Here is a 20,040-nt window from a genome sequence, read left to right as displayed (position 1 = left end):
GAAATGTTTCTTATTATTACATAAGAAGCAAAGTAAAGTAAAAGAGAAAAAGAAGTCTTTCAAGATGTTTTATTTTCTGAAACACAGAAGTTTACTAATATACCAAGGTAAAAAGCAGAAGAGTTAAAGATGGCTTTTTATGTTCTTTCATTCATTTTGTAGTAAGTGTGGTCTGTTATACATTGTATAAAACATGGTGGGTTGGGGGTTCAATGACATTTTCAAATAATAAACATGAAAACTTTGGAAGAAATAAATGTATTAATAATAACATAAAATTTGAGATTTTTTTGAAACAAGAAAATACAAGCTCAACATCTGAGCTATTACTAAATAACTGTGATTTCTGGGCTTAACAGGTATTCCATGCTGGCCAGGCTTTCCGGTTGGGGCGATATCCAATACATTGGCACCTGCTTGGAGATTTACAGTTTAAATCTTATGTAAGAGGCTGTGCAATTCACCAGGCCTATAACAGAGCTGTTACTATCCATAACACACACCATCTTCTGGTTGAGAGGAATATTATATATGACATTAAGGGAGGAGCATTTTTTATAGAAGACGGTATTGAACACGGCAATATCCTCCAGTATAACTTGGCAGTATTTGTACAGCAAAGTACCAGTCTACTGAATGATGATGTGACCCCGGCTGCCTTTTGGGTCACCAACCCAAACAATACCATACGACACAATGCTGTTGCTGGCGGCACTCACTTTGGCTTTTGGTACCGGATGAACAACCACCCTGATGGGCCATCCTATGACAGAAACATTTGTCAAAAAAGAGTTCCCCTTGGCAAATTTTTTAACAATACCGTCCATTCTCAAGGTTGGTTTGGAATGTGGATCTTTGAGGAATATTTCCCCATGCAAACGGGATCTTGTACGTCTACAGTGCCTGTGCCTGCAATATTTAACTCACTTACTACTTGGAATTGTCAAAAAGGAGCTGAATGGGTCAATGGAGGTGCCCTTCAGTTCCATAACTTTGTGATGGTGAATAACTATGAGGCTGGAATCGAGACTAAGAGGATCCTGGCTCCTTATGTTGGAGGGTGGGGAGAAACCAATGGAGCAGTGATTAAAAATGCCAAAATAGTTGGCCATCTTGATGAACTAGGAATGGGGTCTGCATTTTGCACAACAAAAGGCCTGGTTCTCCCATTTAGTGAAGGCTTGACTGTATCTTCTGTGCACTTTATGAACTTTGACCGTCCCAACTGTGTAGCTTTGGGAGTGACATCCATCTCTGGAGTTTGTAATGACAGATGTGGGGGTTGGAGTGCAAAGTTTGTTGACATCCAGTATTTTCACACACCAAACAAGGCCGGCTTTCGCTGGGAACATGAAATGGTATTGATTGATGTTGATGGCTCACTTACAGGTAATGTTACTTTTTAATTCGTGATAAAAATCCATTGGAAATACGTTAGCACAGAGTTAAATTGTTAAAGCAGACTTAGGTGCATTACAGATCTTACCTAATACCAAACTTTACTAATAATTTAAATGACAGAGAGGCAAGCACCAGGCACAGATGAGACATTCTTTAATGGAAGAGCCCCGAGCTGTCAGAGGCAGCCTCCAAATATGTCCTTTTTCTCCTGCATTGGCACATTGATTTTAAATTAACAGAAAATTTGGGGCAATATGCATGGAAATATTGATCACAAAAGGAAACCATTTCACTTTTAGAATGCCTCCATTTTATACTCAGTTAAATTGCACAGAAAAGAAACTGCTTACATCACTACACTAATTCTCCAGCCAGTCATGCTCCAGAAACATATAAATTGCAGGCTTATTTACAAAAGCAATGTAGACAGACTGGATCTATCCTTGTGAAAATACTTTTAAGAGAAGAAACAAGTCACAAACCTGCTGTGAACCCTTTTCTTCCAATCTAAATCCTAAATTTTTAATTCATTCGAAGAATACCAAAAGAGAACGAAATTCCATATACATTGTAGGTTAAATTTCTTTCAGCATTCCAAGTTCAGAGTAGGTCACATTTTTAATATTTCATAAATATTCATGATTTCTAGAATTTAGCATTTTTACAAATTGTAAATGATAAAAATCTGTCTAAATAAGATAGCAAGGCTATGTGCCTCATACTCTGTGAGTCAATCGACAGGTAAACCTATAGACAGTAATGATTTACTTTTGAAAGACTCGGAAGGATGAAAGAAGATTCATCTCGAAATTCAAATGCAAAACTTAAGTTTTCATCCACAGTCGTTGTGACTTTAAAGAAGGAGAATGTTTGGATGCCTTTAGTATATAAAGCTTTGTATAATGTTTATTGATTTACTTAATTCAGTTTAGGTTTTGAACATTTATTGGTAGTCTACCAGTTTCGAGTAAAGGCTTTATAGTCATAACACCTGGATTTAAATCCTCCGTGTCCTTGAATAGGCTACTCATCCCAATTCCCCTTTCCAACTTTAACTCTCATGGGTGCTTCGCACCCTGTGTTTCAGCTAAATCCACAATAACATTCCTAACCAAAGAGGCACTGCAATGCTTCTGTATGAGATCCTCTTGCTCCATGCAAACAAACAAAACATTACCCAGACCTTTAGATTGTATTAGTGGTACTATGGGTCACAATTCTGTATATTGTAGACCTTTTTTATGTTTCTTAATGTGAAATGAAAAACATTTTGTTTGTTTGTTTCCCAGGGCACAAAGGACATACCGTCATTCCACACAGCTCATTGCTAGACCCTTCTCATTGTACTCAGGAAGCTGAGTGGAGCATTGGGTTCCCTGGATCAGTCTGTGATGCTTCAGTCAGCTTTCACCGTTTAGCGTTCAACCAGCCTTCTCCAGTATCTCTGCTTGAAAAGGATGTGGTTCTTTCAGACTCTTTCGGTAAGTGGAATATATTAGTTTAAACAACTAATTTAAATATATCTTCCTAAACTTTTGTCATCATCTTCTTGCATTGTTACTTGGTTGTTCAAACACTGCAGAAAGTATACTATTTATATTAGAGTCCAAGCAGGAAACAAATAATACTCTCAAAGTAGGTGTTTGAGAAGCATTTTATAAATGCAGAGGCTAGCACAGTATTCTGCTTATCAAGAAACCTCCAGACAATATTATGATAGAGAGAAGGAATGTTGGCATAGCCCTTGGAGGAAGTAAAAATGTAGCAGTGTTTCTGCCACTCAAGGCAGATGTTTTTGATTGTCCTTGCTGATTGAGATGGGATGGGGGAGCATTTTCTAGGTTAATAGCTGCCTACCAGGTGCCAGGGATTGTGGATTTACTGATTTGTTCCAGTAAAGGTACAGTACCTGTAACACCAGATATGCTTGACATCATTACCTGACTATGTTGCAATAATTTACTGTCATTGTTCATAATCCATCTGGCATTTGCACCAGCCAAACAAGCAAGCTAACTAAATAGGGATATGGTGAAAATCCTGAATCTCACATTTCTTAATTCTTCAATCATGGCACTAATCTCTGCATTTCCCCACTACCCCCACCCCACCAGCAACTCGAGGATTTAAACTTGCTTCTATTTAATTAAGGGGGTGGCAAAGATGGTTCCTACAGTATAGAGTATCCACATAGTTCCTACTACTATATTTGACCCTGCTCCATTAGTTGGGGAACCAGTTTGGGAATTCTTCCAGTTACTAACTGTGTCTAGTGTCACTCTACCTGACCTAACCCACCCTGACTGGCTCAGATCTATATCTCTATCTCTTTATCATTCCATCCATCATCTCTCTAGAAATTATTAGTTAAAATATCTATTTATAATTAATCCACTCTCACAATATACACTGTTCTGAGGGACTGTAGATTCTGAAAAATGGAAAAAGCATTGATGAATCAAAGATTTGCTAAACAAAATCTTAATATCATCATCAAATTTTTTTTTACATTTTCTGGGTAAATCTAAATGATGCAATTTCTTGACAGCAATATGGAAAACTGTAATCATCAAGGTGTAAACACATAATAAGGAATCATAAGTATAGAAAAAGAGTTTAATAACAGAATCCAAGTGCACTTATTTTTCTCTTATAGTGTCAATATTTACCATTTCCCATCAATATTGCAAATACTTTCATGTTACTTTAAAATGCTATCAATATTGTTGATTTTTCCCATTTAATGATATTTACAAAGTAGAGACTTGCCATTTAAAAATTTTAAACCATGTATCTCAATATAAACCAATTAAGATTTGAAAATGTTTAGCATAATTATACCAGCCACATGATAGCTGCTAAAATTACTTATGTCAAACCCATCAGGACATGCTGGAATTTCGTTATTACACTCCATGTTGTCAGCTTCTCTTATTAAGATATTTCTTAGAAGAATTTCAACTTCTGTCCTCATTTCAAATGAATCCAGTCTTTTAGATTTTATATATGATTCAGGAAGGTGGGTATTTCTGAATTTATGACATAATAGCTTTCTTGTCAAGTCTCTCTGTGCCCTTTAAGAATTAAGATTTTTTATTTAGTTACTAAACTGTAATACCTAGAGGGTAAGATCTACAAACTTATCTTTCTGACACCACAAGACTCATCACAGAACACTGTAAACACTAAGTACTCGGCAAGTGTTGCATTAAATGGAATTAGTTGCAATACTCAGACCAGATTGCAAATACTCAAACCAGATTTTATATATCTGTTTCCACTGTACATTGTGGAACTGGAGAAATAACCATAACATATACCCATGACCCTACTGGACTCACTGTGGGACTAAGTGAAGACTCATCCATCACTTGCCCTTGATAAGCCCCTACTCTGGCTGGTGGGCCATGTTAGCATGTTGGCATTGATAACTTCGAGGATTATTAGCATCAGTTTAGAGCTACGATCTAGTAATATGGAAGGTCTGGTTCTTTTTCTTTCCTTAGTATAATTGGTCACAGATCTCTTTCACTCAGTGGTGAGGCTTTTGGTCTGTGAATTGGCTTGGATCTAGAAAATAGGTCAGAAGCAGTGAATTTCTACCTAGGTAATTTGAGTTAGACTTCTGCCATCTAAGACCTCTATTAGTTTTCTTCCTATATGCATACCAAATATCACCTTAATGTGCTACTGTCTATTTAATCTTTGGAATCTCAAGATCAATCAATCAATCAATTATCACAGATTCCTGCAGGTCAGAACACTCTGATTAATCCTCTGCCCAGTGACTATGGTGCTAATTAAATCCACCTTTATATCTAACAGTTAAGCACTGACTCCTGCCACTTTTAGATTCTGTTATTCCTACTGGGATCAAAACACACAATCCCATGGCAGCATCCCCTACCAGCACTTCTGGCATTGAGAGAACAGCTACAATAGAACTCTTCAAAGGGCTAGTAAGGGGAAAATGCTATTGCCATTGCTGGCCCTGAAAAGATGAAGGGAAGGAGCAGTTACATGGACCCAGAAACAGAGCTGTATGAAGAAGGCTGCCTGAAAGAAGCTGTGCCCCTTGGTTGAGAGATACAAGAGCCCATCAAGATCCCCCTACATTCCCTAAGGGTGAGAGTCAGGGCAATAAATACCTCTCTTTCACCTTTCTCCTTCCCTCTCTTCTCTTTGCTGTGTTTCCTACTGTCCAAACCCAACTAGAAGCCAGAAGGCAAAGGAGCAGGTTAGAAAAGGGTGAAAAGTGGATCTACAGGAGAAAACATAAGTGTGCAGCGCCACTTCCATCATTCATTATGATGATATAAATTATGACATTTAATTTTAAAACATTTTTTCTAGTTTTTTTCCCCCTGTGAATTAAAAGGATCATGTACCTGCTATCTGAGTAATAGCTATACCCACTATCACAGTGCCTTAATAATATAAACCCAGAAACCATTGCTTTTCTTCTGATAAATAGATGTCCAGAATGGAATCATGTTACTTAAACTTTAAAAGTCTGTGGTACAATAAAATATTTTAAACAAAATATCTATGAATGTTTCTTCCAAATAAAAACTGAAATAAAAGGTAACCAAAACATCAAAAGCAAATGAAGTTATTTTATCTAATGAACTGATGTTTTAGTATTTCCCATTGCTGTATCATAGAATATTTTCTTATTTAATCATCCTTTTACATACTTTATGGCATACCTGTGAGTAAACTGAACATTAGTATTTTATTAAAACATGATTTAAGATACACTTTTACAGAAACACAGAGATGTGCAACCTTCCTAAGTAAATTATTTTAAATATACAACATAATAAAGTATATATTCCTTTATTAATTTTTAAGCACTAATATTCAAATATCTAAGCTTTCAAATCTCTAAGCTTTCTTTTTATGGTCATTTTTAGTGGTGGTGAGGATTTTAGAAAGGAGCTTTTGTTTGCTTATTTGTTCATATGCTGGTTTTTTGATTCAGGAAATCTGGTTATTTCTGAATTTATAAGATTATAGCTTTCTTGTCAAGTTTCTCTGCACCCTTTGATCTATTCCCTTCAAAAATTAAGATTTTTTATTTAGTTACTAAATGGTGACTACCTAGAAGTCAAGATCTACAAACTTATCTTTCTGACACCACAAGGCTCAACACAGAACATTGCAAATAGTAACTACTCAGCAAGTGTTGAATTAAATGGAATTAGTTGCAATACTCAGACCAGATTGCAAATTAGAGAAAATACTGTGCCAGGCATTTTACTTCCGTATGTGAAAAAAAAAAATCAACTGTATAGTAAAGTACACTTGGCTACTTTGGTCTCCATTAAAGTCAAATAAAATTATTTACTTCTAAAATTTAAAAACAGAAAAAGATAACTTGTCCTGATTGTATACGTATGCTAAGTGAAACAAAAGTTTAAAAGTATACTAGGCTAGTGGGAAGTAAGGGGTTGCTGTAACTTTATATATGTCCTTATATATCTTTATCAAAGCATCTCATGCATGATGGTGTATCTTCATGTAAATATATGTATGAAGTTATACCAGATGGCAAATTAACTTGAGATGCTAACTCTTAATGATCCTATTTTTAGAAAATATCAAGTTCAAAGAGTTTATATTTCAGTCCAAGACACTTAAAACAGACATACTTGAAACGAGTGCAGCTTAAAAAATTAGGAAAAACACAACTTACAAAAATGGAAATTTGTTTCACTTAAAAACTGAATTATTAAGAAATGTCAGGTTAAAATGCAATCCCAAGCATCAGAAAACTTCACTGGAGGCTGGGTGTGGTGGCTCATGCCTGTAATACTAGCACTTTGGGAGGCCAAGGTGGGCAGATTACTTGAGGTCAGGAGTTTGAAATTAGCCTGGCCAACATGGTGAAACCCTGTCTCTACTAAAAATACCTGAAAAATTAGCCAGGTGTGGTGGCGCATGCCTATAATCCCAGCTACTTGGGAGACTGAGGCAGGAGAATTGCTTGAATCCAGGAGGTGGAGGTTGCAGTGAGCCGAGATCATACCACTGGACTCTAGCCTGGGTGACAGATCAAGACTCCATCTCAAGAAAAAAAAAAGAAAGAAAAAAGAAAGAAAACATCAGGGGAATTTAGTTCTGCAAATCCAAGAGCAAATTCTAGAGGTTTTGGATGATTTTAATCAGCTCTTCTATGTTAACCATTCACAACAGACTATCTCAAAACTCAATAGCTTAAGCCTACAATCGTTTATTCTTAGGTGTCCAGAGGCTAGGTTGATTGATCTAGGCTGGGCTCTGCTGAGACTTTGCTTCTCGCCAAGAGCTGAGCTCAGGTAACTCCACATGTACTCGTTCCAGGTGTCAGGCAAAGGGAGAGCAGTTTACCTGGGGGAGGCTTTTCTCTTTGTGAAGCTAGAGGCTCTAGAAGTCAAGTCTCACTGAGCAAGCACTTTTCAAGCATTTGCTAGTGTCAGTTCCACTAATGTCCCATTGGCCAAGATCAACAAAGCAGGGAAGTCTACTTTGCCCTCAAGGAGAAGAGAGGAGTGGATATTTGCTGAACAATAATCCAATAATTATGACTAATCCAACTATAGTCATAGTTCTCTTCATACTTTTCAGGATTTTTTGTTAGTGAAAGTCTTTGGTGCCTCTGCTCATGAATCTTTTAAAATTAATACTAACTCATAAAGCATAGAAATTCATGAATTTGTTCTCTCACGACATTGGAATTTTGTTTGGCTTTACTTTGAAAAGTAAATAAATGACAGATTATTTTATAATCTTGCTTCTAGCTTCTTCCTCCTAAATTTTTAAAATAAGAGTCTGTTAATTTAATATACAATCCAACCTGAGATGAAAAGTAAAGGAAGGGGGAGAAAAATAGGGGCAATTAATGAAAGAACTTTCCTTTATATTGTAAGAGAACTTTTCAAATCTTCTATTAAAGTTATCAGGCACTCTCTTGTGACTAAAGCATTACTAAATTATACAGTTTTTCCCATAACAGGTAGTTCAGGTTCAAAGTTCTCATTCCTACAATGTATATATCTTCATCAATGTTAAGTTATAAGTCTAGTTGTAGCCTTGTTCTTTAAGAACTCTAAATCAAAACTCCATTAAACTCAAACAAAACTATTTACTACTAAAAATTAATATGTGTTGTACAGATTTTAATGAGCTCAACAGATATAGGAAACTAATAAAGAATCAGAGCTTATGTTTTTATATATTCTACATCAAGGATTCTGAATAAGTTCTTAAGGAATAAAAATGAAATTATGTTTAGATCAATGATCTTTAAATAATTATATTAATATATTTAGGCACTTTTGTTTTAGCAGTTTTAATTTCACAATGTTTCAAGTGTATCTTTCCCTAAGGAATAGAGGCTCCATCTCAATTCAAAATTCAAAGTTTGAAAGCCTTTTACTTTCCAGTTGAATGTAATATTAATCATTTCAGTTCTTCAGTTAAACGAAGACATTTAGGACATAAGTAATGAAATGCCATATTAATCTTTTTAAAGACTTTCATAGACTAAACCAATATTTGCTAAACCAACTAAACTAAACCAACATTTGCACTTGTTTATAAAAGGAGGAGTTTATTAGAGGTAGAGATTACTATTATTTGCTTGTTCTATGTTCTCCTATAGGCACAAGCATTATTCCATTTCAGAAGAAACGACTGACTCATATGTCTGGATGGATGGCTCTGATTCCAAATGCAAAACACATTAACTGGTATTTTAAAGGTGTGGACCACATAACCAACATTTCATATACATCAACATTCTATGGATTTAAGGTAAAAATATTTATTTTCTAATGATTATAATTGCATATTACCCAAACACAGGCTACATCCTCATAATTACTCACACACATTGTCAGGCCAGAGGGACCTTTTATCACAAATTGACCTGTTGAAATCCTGCACATTCTTCACGAACCATTCTGAATCTAAGAAGTAAGCCAAAAAAAAATTCATTTGAGAATCAGAAGTAAGCAATCTTTCTGCCACATTGCTGTAGTACTAAGCTTATTCCCCTGTCATTATTAGCATGATAATAACCTACCTTTACTGAGTGTTTATGATATCTCAGGGATCAGCAGTTAAGAACTTTATTTTTTATATCATAAAATAGATCAACCATACCTGAGGTCAAGAGTTCGAGACCAGCCTGACCAACATGGTGAAACCTTGTCTCTATTAAAAATACAAAAAAAAAAAAAAAAAATAGCCAGGTGTGGTGATGGGCACCTGTAGTCCCAGCTACTTGGGGAGACTGGGGCAGGAGAATTGCCTGAACCCAGGAGGCAGAGGTTTCAGTAAACCAAGATCACCCCACTGTACTCCAGCCTGGGCAATAGAGGGAGACTCCATCTCAAAAAAAAAAAAAAAAAAAAAGCCACTACCTAACTCTATCTAAATCTAACATTCTGTGAATATTTACTTTCTAATTTATATATAAAAAAATGGTAGATAAAGTGGAAGCCCTCTGTATTATTTACTCTCATCTCATTTCCCATTCTCCACCTCTAATGGTAGCCAGTATCCTGAATTGGATGTTTTCCATCTTATACATGTTCTTCCACTTATACTACACATTTGTGCAGCATTTTTAAAAATATTGTTAAACATTATAGAAATAAAATATTGTCTACAATTTTATCTGTCAATTTTTTAAATAAAATATTTTCTAAATGTATGCATTTATCAGACATAATGTGTGTATGCATATATATACACTATACATGTGTATACTTAATATATATGTGTGTATATATACACACACAGAAGAGAGACAGAGTGATCGTTTTGTTGCCTTAGTGACAGAACTAGCATTATTGTCATAGACACGTAAAATGTTAATAAACAAGATAGAAATTCAAGACAGAAAACAAACTAAAGCCAAAACTTTTAAATCTTAACATAATATAGGGGCTAACTATATGTCATTAAAATTCATGTGTTATATGAAGAATATTAACATACAAGTCACATTTTTCTACAAACTTTTATAGGAAGAAGACTATGTAATTATATCACATAACTTCACTCAAAATCCTGATATGTTTAATATTATTGATACGAGAAATGGTTCCTCAAATCCATTGAATTGGAATACTAGCAAGAATGGAGACTGGCACCTTGAAGCAAACACTAGTACTCTATATTACTTGGGTATGTGTCATTAGGCAGAAGTGATATTTTATCTGATGCTTTGTCTAAAGGATGAGAAAAATTGCTTAATAAACAAATGTGTTGTATAGAGCTTAATATATACAGGATTCAATAAAATTTGCTGAATGGAAAAACTGGAGAAAATAATTATTCTTGAAAAGGATTTGAGTTGAATTAAGAACTTTCATTTTATGTTGAAGGTGACACCAGCATGCTTACACATTGACAGTTTTATTTCATGGACTTAGAGAGAATGAATACAATAGAAGCTGGTATATATTTTATTTCCATTTTTATTATTTAATTATTTGTAAAATTAAAATATGTAAGAATAAATTTTAATTAAATTCTAAAGCATTCATTTTTATCAAAATATTTGACTATGTATGTCTGCATAATATGTACATCGTCAGAATTTCTCTACATCTCTTCCATACATATGAATTATAATTCAAGTTACTACCTAAAGAACATTTTCTAAAATGCCATAATTTTGTTTACATTCAAGTACTTTGGTCACTATGTTCATTTCACCCATTTTTACTTTTTACTTCACTTTCAGTGTCAGGAAGAAACGACCTTCATCAGAGTCAGCCCATTTCTGGGAACCTGGACCCTGATGTGAAAGACGTTGTTATTAATTTCCAAGCTTACTGTTGTATTCTCCAGGATTGCTTTCCTGTACATCCCCCATCAAGAAAACCAATTCCCAAGAAGCGACCAGCCACATATAAGTATATAGGCCTTTTGTAGTTGATACCCTCCAATATCTCTTAACATAATCCTTTTCACATGTCACTCCTGGGTGAAATAATAATGCTTTACTTCTGCACAATGTCTTGTAGGTTACAAAGTACTTTCACACTCATTGCTTTGCTTGAGACTGACAAAAACCTTCATAAGAAAATGAAAAAGTCTTACAAAAATTACGTGTGAAAGTTACTGGTAACCTCACAGTTGCAGAATGTTAGATTTAGATTATTAGACCTGGCCCAATTCCCTTATTATATAGATGAGAAAGCTGACACCCAGTGAACATAGGTGCATTACCTGAGATCACAGAGCTCACTGATGCACATCCAGTACAGCACCAGAAACTAAGTCTCCTTGAGAATCCAGTGCTTTCTTAGCAGGTGCTGTCTCTTGAATAATCATCGTGGTCAAATTTCATAATAGAACTTAGTTAATTTTCTTTCAAATATATTTTAATTCTTCTCATTAAAAACAATATTTCTATCTTTGTAACTTATGTAGCTCTTTACCTTTATTTCTCATGTGGAGCATCACTTTCTACCTTGTATTAGAGTAATTACTGGACATGATGGTACTAGTACATTCAGTATTAGTCTTTAAGACCCTGAAAGGCATCATCCTGATTTGATGTGTATTTGCATCCCTTATGGACAATACTACTGATAAAAAATGATGATGATGCTAAAAGCTAACATTTAGTGGGCACTGAATAGCCCACTACTGTGTAACAAGTACAACTCAATGATAATTATTAGATGAATTACATTTCAAAATAAATAGATACTGTAGCGGTTATTGTACAAAAGAACAAAAATTGAATTTGTTTATATATTCATTAAACCACTAAAAATAATTACTGAGTATCCACTATGTGCCAGGCATTTTTGATTCAATTATAAACAACATAGATGTGATCTTGATCTCATTATACTCATATTCAATCCAAAGAGATGACAAAACAAGCAAATGAACAAACAAAAAGGTAAACAAAAGATAAAGTATGTAAGTGTGAGTTGCGATTAATGTTATAAAAAGAATGGATATGGGGCTTGGACAGAAAGCAATATGGCAGGGACAGCCTTTGGGTGGGGTGGTTAGGAACACCCTCAAGGAGGGGTTATTCCAACTGCAACCCAAAGGGTGAAGAAGAGCTCACTGAGTGAAGGGTGGGAGAGACCTAAGGAGCAACTTGTGCAGGTGTCCTGACATAGCAAGGGTGTGGCATGTCCAAGAATGGAGAGAGAATCATCAAGGCCCTTATGCATTCTAAGGTAGATATAATTATTAAATATTTAATTAACATTTATTATGACTACTACAACAGATTTAGATTGCTCTAGGCCAGAATGTGATAAAGGTAAATTACGATAAACTATGTATATATGCCATGGTATAGTTTTTCTTTCTTCCCACGGTATGAATTTTCCTTACTGGAAATAGTTATAATTGGATTGATTAATTTGTATTATTCAACTAGCTATGAATCATACAAAACAAAACAGTATCTTGACCCAGAAGTACTACCTCAGGATTAAAACAGAAGGCTCAAGCTATATAACTTAATGCTTACTTTAAGTGGGCTTTGTTGATCGTAATAATGGGAAATAAGAAGAAGGGGAATGCATAACATGATTATTGATAGTGAGTGATGGTATGGATAAGAATGAAGGGCTATGATTGTGAATGTTTTCCAGTGGGAAAATATCACCAATTTTATAATAATATCCTTCATAAAAATTTGCATTAAAAGGTATTTTCTAGAAGGCATAGTGATGAAAACTGAAGGCTGTCTGTCCTCCCATGCACTTTACAAAATTATTTCAATTTAATCTAGCCTTCACTTTGGATACAGATCTGCCACCCCCATCCCAGGCCAGGGGCTTAATGGCATTGGTGCATCCTTGTCAATTCAGAGACCATTCTTCTACACTTTTTTTCACAGAATCTAGCCAACTACATCCTCTACCCCCACTCCCCATGAAATAGCCCATGTGTCAAAGGTCTTTAAAAGGACAAAGCATGCATTTCTTTTTTCTTCTCCACCATGTAAAATCTTATGGGGAAATGGAATGGTTTACATTTTAGATAAAATTAGGTAGGGTATATAACAACAAGTCATAATTCACGGAATTATTTCTCTTCTCTTTTCAGTTTATGGTCAAATGATTCTTTTTGGCAATCATCACGAGAAAATAATTATACTGTACCTCACCCAGGGGCAAATGTGATTATACCTGAAGGTAAATACATAAACAGAAATGAATAAAATGTTTGTTTTATGTAATATTAACACTATGGCAGGGTAGATGTCACAGTTAGGTTTCCACTTTTATCAGCATACTTTGGTGAAAGAGCAAGTGTGGAGAAGTGGACTCTATTAATGCATCCTGGATACTAAACCTAGCCTTCTGGGGTTTCTGTGGATTTAAACCTGACCATTAATTAACAAGAGTAGAATTTCTGGGAGAGATAGGAATCAGGTATTATATGAAAAGACATTTAATAAACTTACTCAAAACCAGGACTCACTGATAAGCTTGTCAATGTTTTGCTATAGGTTGTAGTTTATGGACTATGTTATATTTCTTAAAGTATTGTTTTATAGGAACATGGATTGTAGCTGACATAGATATGCCATCAATGGAAAGACTCATTATTTGGGGAGTTCTAGAACTGGAAGATAAATACAATGTAGGAGCTGCAGAATCTTCTTACAGAGAAGTTGTTTTGAATGCTACCTACATATCACTGCAGGTAAGAGTGAGGGCCTTATAGTTTATATCTTTATTAATCTAATTCTAAAAGGTTTATTTACTCAAATAATAAGGAAGCATATTGAATTGGTGTGAATAAAAAGCACAACTGGCTCTAGCCCATTAAATGCGAGTCTCAGGTAAGTCCAGTATATTTCTGTTCTCCTTTAAATTACAAACTAAACATTTCTTAGGAGTAGTTATTATGGGATTCTTGAGTTTGCAGTTAGCCCAGTTTCAATTCTGTGTAGAATATCTATGTCATTGTGAAGTCAGGCTAAACCAACAGCTTGTTCCAACAAAGAGTCCTAGGAGTTCTGAAAATATTAAAAGAATTTAAGCCTTTTGTTTTTTAAAGAAAACAAACAGTATTTTAAAAAAAAACAAAGGGACATAAATGGAATTATGAAAGCAAGAGAAAATAAATCAAAATGTTACAGTTATTCGAAACAATTCCCACATTCCTTGTAAACCCCGAATGGTCTTGAACCTGTACCAGCTTAATCAGCTCGATTGTTCCGTCAGTCTTGTAATATTGTTTATGAAAAAGAATAGCTTAGCCAAAAAGCTATTAAGCATCATTAAAATAATAAGTAGTTAGAATTATTATTATTTCTTTGAGAGAAGGAATAAAGTCCAGAAACTTGGTTATTAATACTTGTGCATCATATTTTGATTAGATGAATGGCTTTAAGGTAAATTAAAGTTACAACTGAATCTTTACCTCATTGTTTTTCAGTTGGGTAACCATGGGTAAGTTATTTGACCTCTTTCATCATTAGTTTTCTCACCTGTGAAATAAGGATAATAATACTAATTCATGAATTTGGTGTAAAGAAAGGTTAAATGATATAACATATGTGAAGCCTTATACATTATGCGTGATGGAAACAGCAAGCATTTAATGATAGCTATTAGTATTAACAATGACGACTCATAAATGGCATAGCTTGGGTGTAAGCGTGAAAAGTATATCTTACATATGGGATATTACGTTCAAATACATTATGGTCTGTTCAAACGCCACTAGTTTAAGTCTTATGAAATCTCAGTTTTAGGTCTGCTTCTGTCTATAAGTAGATACTGAATTTGACCTTTGAAAAATCATTTAAACTGCCTATCCAAAAGTGAAATTAAAGTCACTTCCAGTTATAATGCTGTTCTTTATATAACAAAACTCATTCCTTTTTACTAGGGAGACTTCCAGTGACTTCTTAATTCCTTTTTTATGGGTGAATTTTTTTTTCCTGGTCAATTTTTAAGTATTAACAATTTTCTGCTTCATTTCAGGGAGGTAGATTAATCGTTGGCTGGGAAGATAACCCTTTTAAAGGAGACTTAAAGATTGTTCTTAGAGGAAATCATACTACCCCAGACTGGGCTCTTCCAGAAGGACCAAATCAAAGGGCAAAGGTCTTAGGTGTGTGTCTACAGATACCAAAAGTGTCATATCTGTTTTGAGAATCACTTTAAAATATATGGCACTAAAGTACCTATCAGTTCACAATGATAAATACTTTATCATAGTAAGTACTTCTGATATAAAAGTGTCGGAAGCTTTTACAGAAATTTATTTTTATTTACAAACGGTTATAGAAGTGGCAAAGATTTTTAGAATTAAATCATGTCACATTTCACCAGGTATAAACAGATATAAATGTGCATATTTTAAACCAAAATGTAGTTTATTACAAAACTAATATTAACAAATCTCTTTGTGTGTATATTATTTTTCCAATCTGATTTTCTTCATACAGTTTTCTTTATGTAAGCAATACTATGTTTCACATTTTGCTACCTTTCCTTAAAAGGTAACTTTCCTACACATTATTGCATTTATAGTATTAATAAATAATCTGTGGATCAGTTGACTCTGCAATCAATTACCCAATCACAGCTATTGCTGAGATTTAATTTCCCAGTTGCATTGGTGTACTGTGGATATTCTTATTTGAGCTCAGAAAGCAAATGGCTTGAAAGACTTTAACCTGGTCACAATTAAGAACTGTTTATATGATGGTACTGCATATTTATTTAGGAGACACATATAAGCATGTGCTACCATTGTTTTACTGTACAATTTCTAAAACTGACACCAAGTAAATAAGGGGCTAAAAATTGCTTGAGATTGAATTAGCTCACCATTCACAAATATCCTGAAGCAGACAAATTCAATCTTAAAAAAAATTACATGTTTTTTATTTCAAAAGTAACACGTTAAATGAACAATATCAAGAAAACATATCTGTAAAGATCTTTCTTTCTAATTATCTTTTAGATAATCTTTCTAATTATCTTTTAAGGACACTAGTGTTAGTTAAAATTTTTTGTGTGTCTTCCTATGTTTTTATCTATGCCTATATTCATATTACATATGCTGATTTGTGGTGATAGTATTGTTCCTTTCATAAAACATGATCAAACTAAGTATATTATTATGCAATTTTCTTTTCTCAGTGAACATATTATGAAAATCTTTCCTGATCAAAATGTACAGATAAAACTTTTTTATAGCCTATTATTCTATAGTATTAGTATATTAAACTTTATTCCATCCTTTTCCTTTTGATGTATATTTGGATTAATTCCAGTTTCCTCATGTTTCTAAATATTACTGTGGTAAGCATCTTCATTCATGTACTCTTGTATACTGGCTTTAATGTCTATGAGCCAGATTTCCAGAAGTGGGTTAAAGGGTCAAAGTCTTCTTATATGGTTCCAAGCAGAGAGCACCAATTCATTCCTTCCATTCTAAAATGTTTAATCATATAATAAAATATATCAATGAACATTTTCATTTTATACTAGCACTTAACTCAGTACTGTGTGGTGAATAAATAGGAGTGTGCTTTTCTTCTTTAGGGGTGTTTGGTGAGCTAGATCTTCATGGAATTCCACGTTCAATATATAAAACTAAGCTCTCAGAAACTGCAGATGCAGGTTCCAAAGTCCTGTCTCTGATGGATGCTGTGGATTGGCAGGTAGAGAAAATAATTATGTAATGGAACATGAATGTATACAGTGGGTCAGCTGAAAAAATGTCTATTCTACTCTCATGGGCATTCATTTTCTCATGTGATTAGCCAGATGAAAAATGGGTAGTTTGCAATAAGCTTGCAAAAATTGACCTGATAGGAGGCATTTAAAAATTGTGGCTTCAATGGTCCTTTAAAATAAATAGAGAACATTGTGTGTGTGTGCATATATACATATGTATGTATATTGTATTTATATATATTTATGACTATATATTATGTATATACATTTTATGACATATATATGACTGTAGATTCGTCATATAATATATGATTAATATATTATGTATATACAAGCTAATATATGTAATATGTAAGTCATAAAAATGCATATACATAATATAAATTAGTCATATTTTATATTAATATATACAAGTCAATAAGAAAAATATGAATATTTTTGGATAAAATTAAAATGACTATTAGTCATAAAATGTATATATATAATAGATTAGTCATGTTAGTCATATTTTATAGTAATGTATATTAGTCATAAAAGAAGAATATGAACATTTTTGGATAAAATTATTTATTATGAATTCTTGCAAAACAGAAAATGGAATTATTTGAAATATCTTTTATTATCTTGGTTACCTCTTCACTTCTAATTTATGATTTTACATGTTAAGAATTTGAAAAGAAAACAAATTCTGACACCCAATGATATCCATATACTGCCTGTGTTAAATGAGATCTTTTAATAAAGTTTAAATGGTAGCAATTCTCATCTCTACTGTGCTCATAAACTATGCACAAGCCATAGAGTCCACATGTTTTAAAATACAGTTTTTAATGCCAAAAAATTAGAGAAATGGATGGATTTCATCTCCAAGCTCTCAGATCTCAGCCAGTTCCTTTCTGGTGAGAACAAGCTTTAGACTTACAGAACAAAGGGAGCCTTAGTTTGAGCAAATCAATGCAAATCATCAAAACATTTGGGTTTGCTCTCTTAGTGTAGTTTATAATTGGTAAATAGAAAGAGGGTTTATTGAGAAGTATTGTGATCTATTTGCAATATGTTTTTATTTGCGATAGTTCTGGTGTGATTACTTTTTAAAGAGAGTAATTAAGCGATTTTGATATCCTTATTATTTACCCAATTAATACTGTCTGCAAATTTTGTATCAGAGTAATATTTAACCAAGTGTCACACATTTTTCTAGGCATTGGGGATTTAGTGGTGACGAAATTTGTCCAAGCTATCACGGAACTTCCATTGGAGTGGGAAAGTCAGATACTAAATGAACAAATAAATATCTATTAATTTCAGATAATGTGCATGATGAAGGAAATAAAACAAGTAGTGTGATAGAGACCGCCATGGCAAAGAGTAGCAGATAACATTGAATATTCCAGAGACGGTCTTTGTCAAGGGTACATCTGAGCAGAGATTTGGATGACAAGGAGGAGCTCAATATACAAAGTTCTAGGACTTAGCCTTGCCCTTTAACTTTCCTCAGGCTTTTCTGCCTTTCAGAAATAACAAGTGATAGTTAATTGTATTAGACAAACAAACAAAAAACTAGGGAAAAAAATTCAACTCTTAATAATGTTGTCCTGATCAGTTCTTAATAAAAATGTGAGTATGTTTGCTTTGATGTCTTTACTTTTTTAGAAAAGGTATATTGCTGTGATTTTACTAAACGGCTGAGTTAAAGTTAAGAAAATGCTCAGATAATTCAAAATTTATAATTCTTAATATCAAACACAAGCATATATATTTTAGAGACTTCAATGTACTGTTTATTCTTTCTGATAATACCATAATTGCCAATGAGATATAAATTAAATTTGAATTATTTAATAATGGTATCAAGAAATATAAACCTATTTTTAAAATTGTTCTTAAATTTGGCACTTGAATTTTTCTAAGGAGGGAGAAGAGATTGTGATAACAACCACAAGCTATGATTTCCACCAGACAGAAACAAGAAGTATCGTTAAAATCCTGCATGATCATAAAATTCTCATTCTTAATGATAGCCTTTCCTATACTCACTTGGGTAAGTGGATGCTTTTTAACCAAATGGATATATAATCGTATTGAAAGATTCACATTTTCTCTGTAATTATAATTCTTTGATAAAACATGTCACAAATATGTTAAAGGAGCATTTTATTCAGATCGGCAATGATACCCAGTGAGCGCTGCTCTTTCTCTGTTGGTTACCGATAGGCCCCGCTATATGCTTTCATTCATTCAGCAAATATTCAGCAAAGACCTAGTGTATGACATTTTATAGGGTAAGGCTCAACACTTTCTATTTAAAGCAAGCTTCTAGGTGATTCTTGTGCACACTGAAATTTGAGAATCCTTTATCCAAAAGCCTTGTTGTCCTAAACTGTTTCATGGATATAGTCTTTAGCAGTAAATGCATTTAGACAAGTAACAATGGAAAGATAAAACTATAATTGTTGAGGAAAGAAGGAATAAGCATGATCTGAAGACGAGTTTTCCACTTACAGGAGCAGGGCCTTCCCAGCACTCCAGCCTTTCCCCATTTGGCATGGTACCTTCATCCAAATCTCAGGAAGTGGGAGCAGATAGTAGTGTAAAGTTAGAAAATCCTTTCAGATGCCCCTGATGCTCACATGAACTCCAGATGCAAGATAGCACGATAGACTGTTTGACTTGCGTGAAAAAGAAACTGAAAAGAACTTCTTAAAGCAGTACTTTGATAGAAGCGCTTGTGTCTATAATTCTATATCATATATTTTCTTTAAATCATAAAGAAAATTTTTATTTGAAAAATGTTTCATTGTAATTAGTTGTAAAACAGTTGGTTTTTGAAGTTTGGCATTATAGATTCTTTCATTTAAAATATCAAGCATTATTCTCTGTTTGAAATGTACCTGCTTGTCTTAAAGTTTTGAATAACATTTCTTAAAATGTGGCATATAATCTAGGTTATGTTTTACAA

General features: G+C 33.7%; 1 protein-coding gene across 1 annotated transcript in view; it reads left to right on the top strand.

Moving 5' to 3' along the window:
* The window catches only part of PKHD1L1 (polycystic kidney and hepatic disease 1 (autosomal recessive)-like 1), a 159,097-nt gene that overhangs the window by 97,046 nt on the left and 42,011 nt on the right, over positions 1-20,040 (top strand). The window contains exons 49-58 of the mRNA XM_011961082.1: positions 360-1,389; positions 2,691-2,882; positions 9,047-9,198; positions 10,419-10,578; positions 11,141-11,312; positions 13,483-13,571; positions 13,937-14,085; positions 15,375-15,504; positions 16,947-17,065; positions 18,993-19,122. Coding sequence (XP_011816472.1) covers positions 360-1,389; positions 2,691-2,882; positions 9,047-9,198; positions 10,419-10,578; positions 11,141-11,312; positions 13,483-13,571; positions 13,937-14,085; positions 15,375-15,504; positions 16,947-17,065; positions 18,993-19,122 — 2,323 coding nt within the window. The remainder of the gene's footprint in view (positions 1-359; positions 1,390-2,690; positions 2,883-9,046; positions 9,199-10,418; positions 10,579-11,140; positions 11,313-13,482; positions 13,572-13,936; positions 14,086-15,374; positions 15,505-16,946; positions 17,066-18,992; positions 19,123-20,040) is intronic.

This window comes from Colobus angolensis, unplaced genomic scaffold (assembly GCF_000951035.1).
Source record: "Colobus angolensis palliatus isolate OR3802 unplaced genomic scaffold, Cang.pa_1.0 Scaffold535, whole genome shotgun sequence".
In the NCBI taxonomy this organism is placed as follows: domain Eukaryota; kingdom Metazoa; phylum Chordata; class Mammalia; order Primates; family Cercopithecidae; genus Colobus; species Colobus angolensis.
This window is presented reverse-complemented; position numbering and strand designations above follow the sequence as displayed.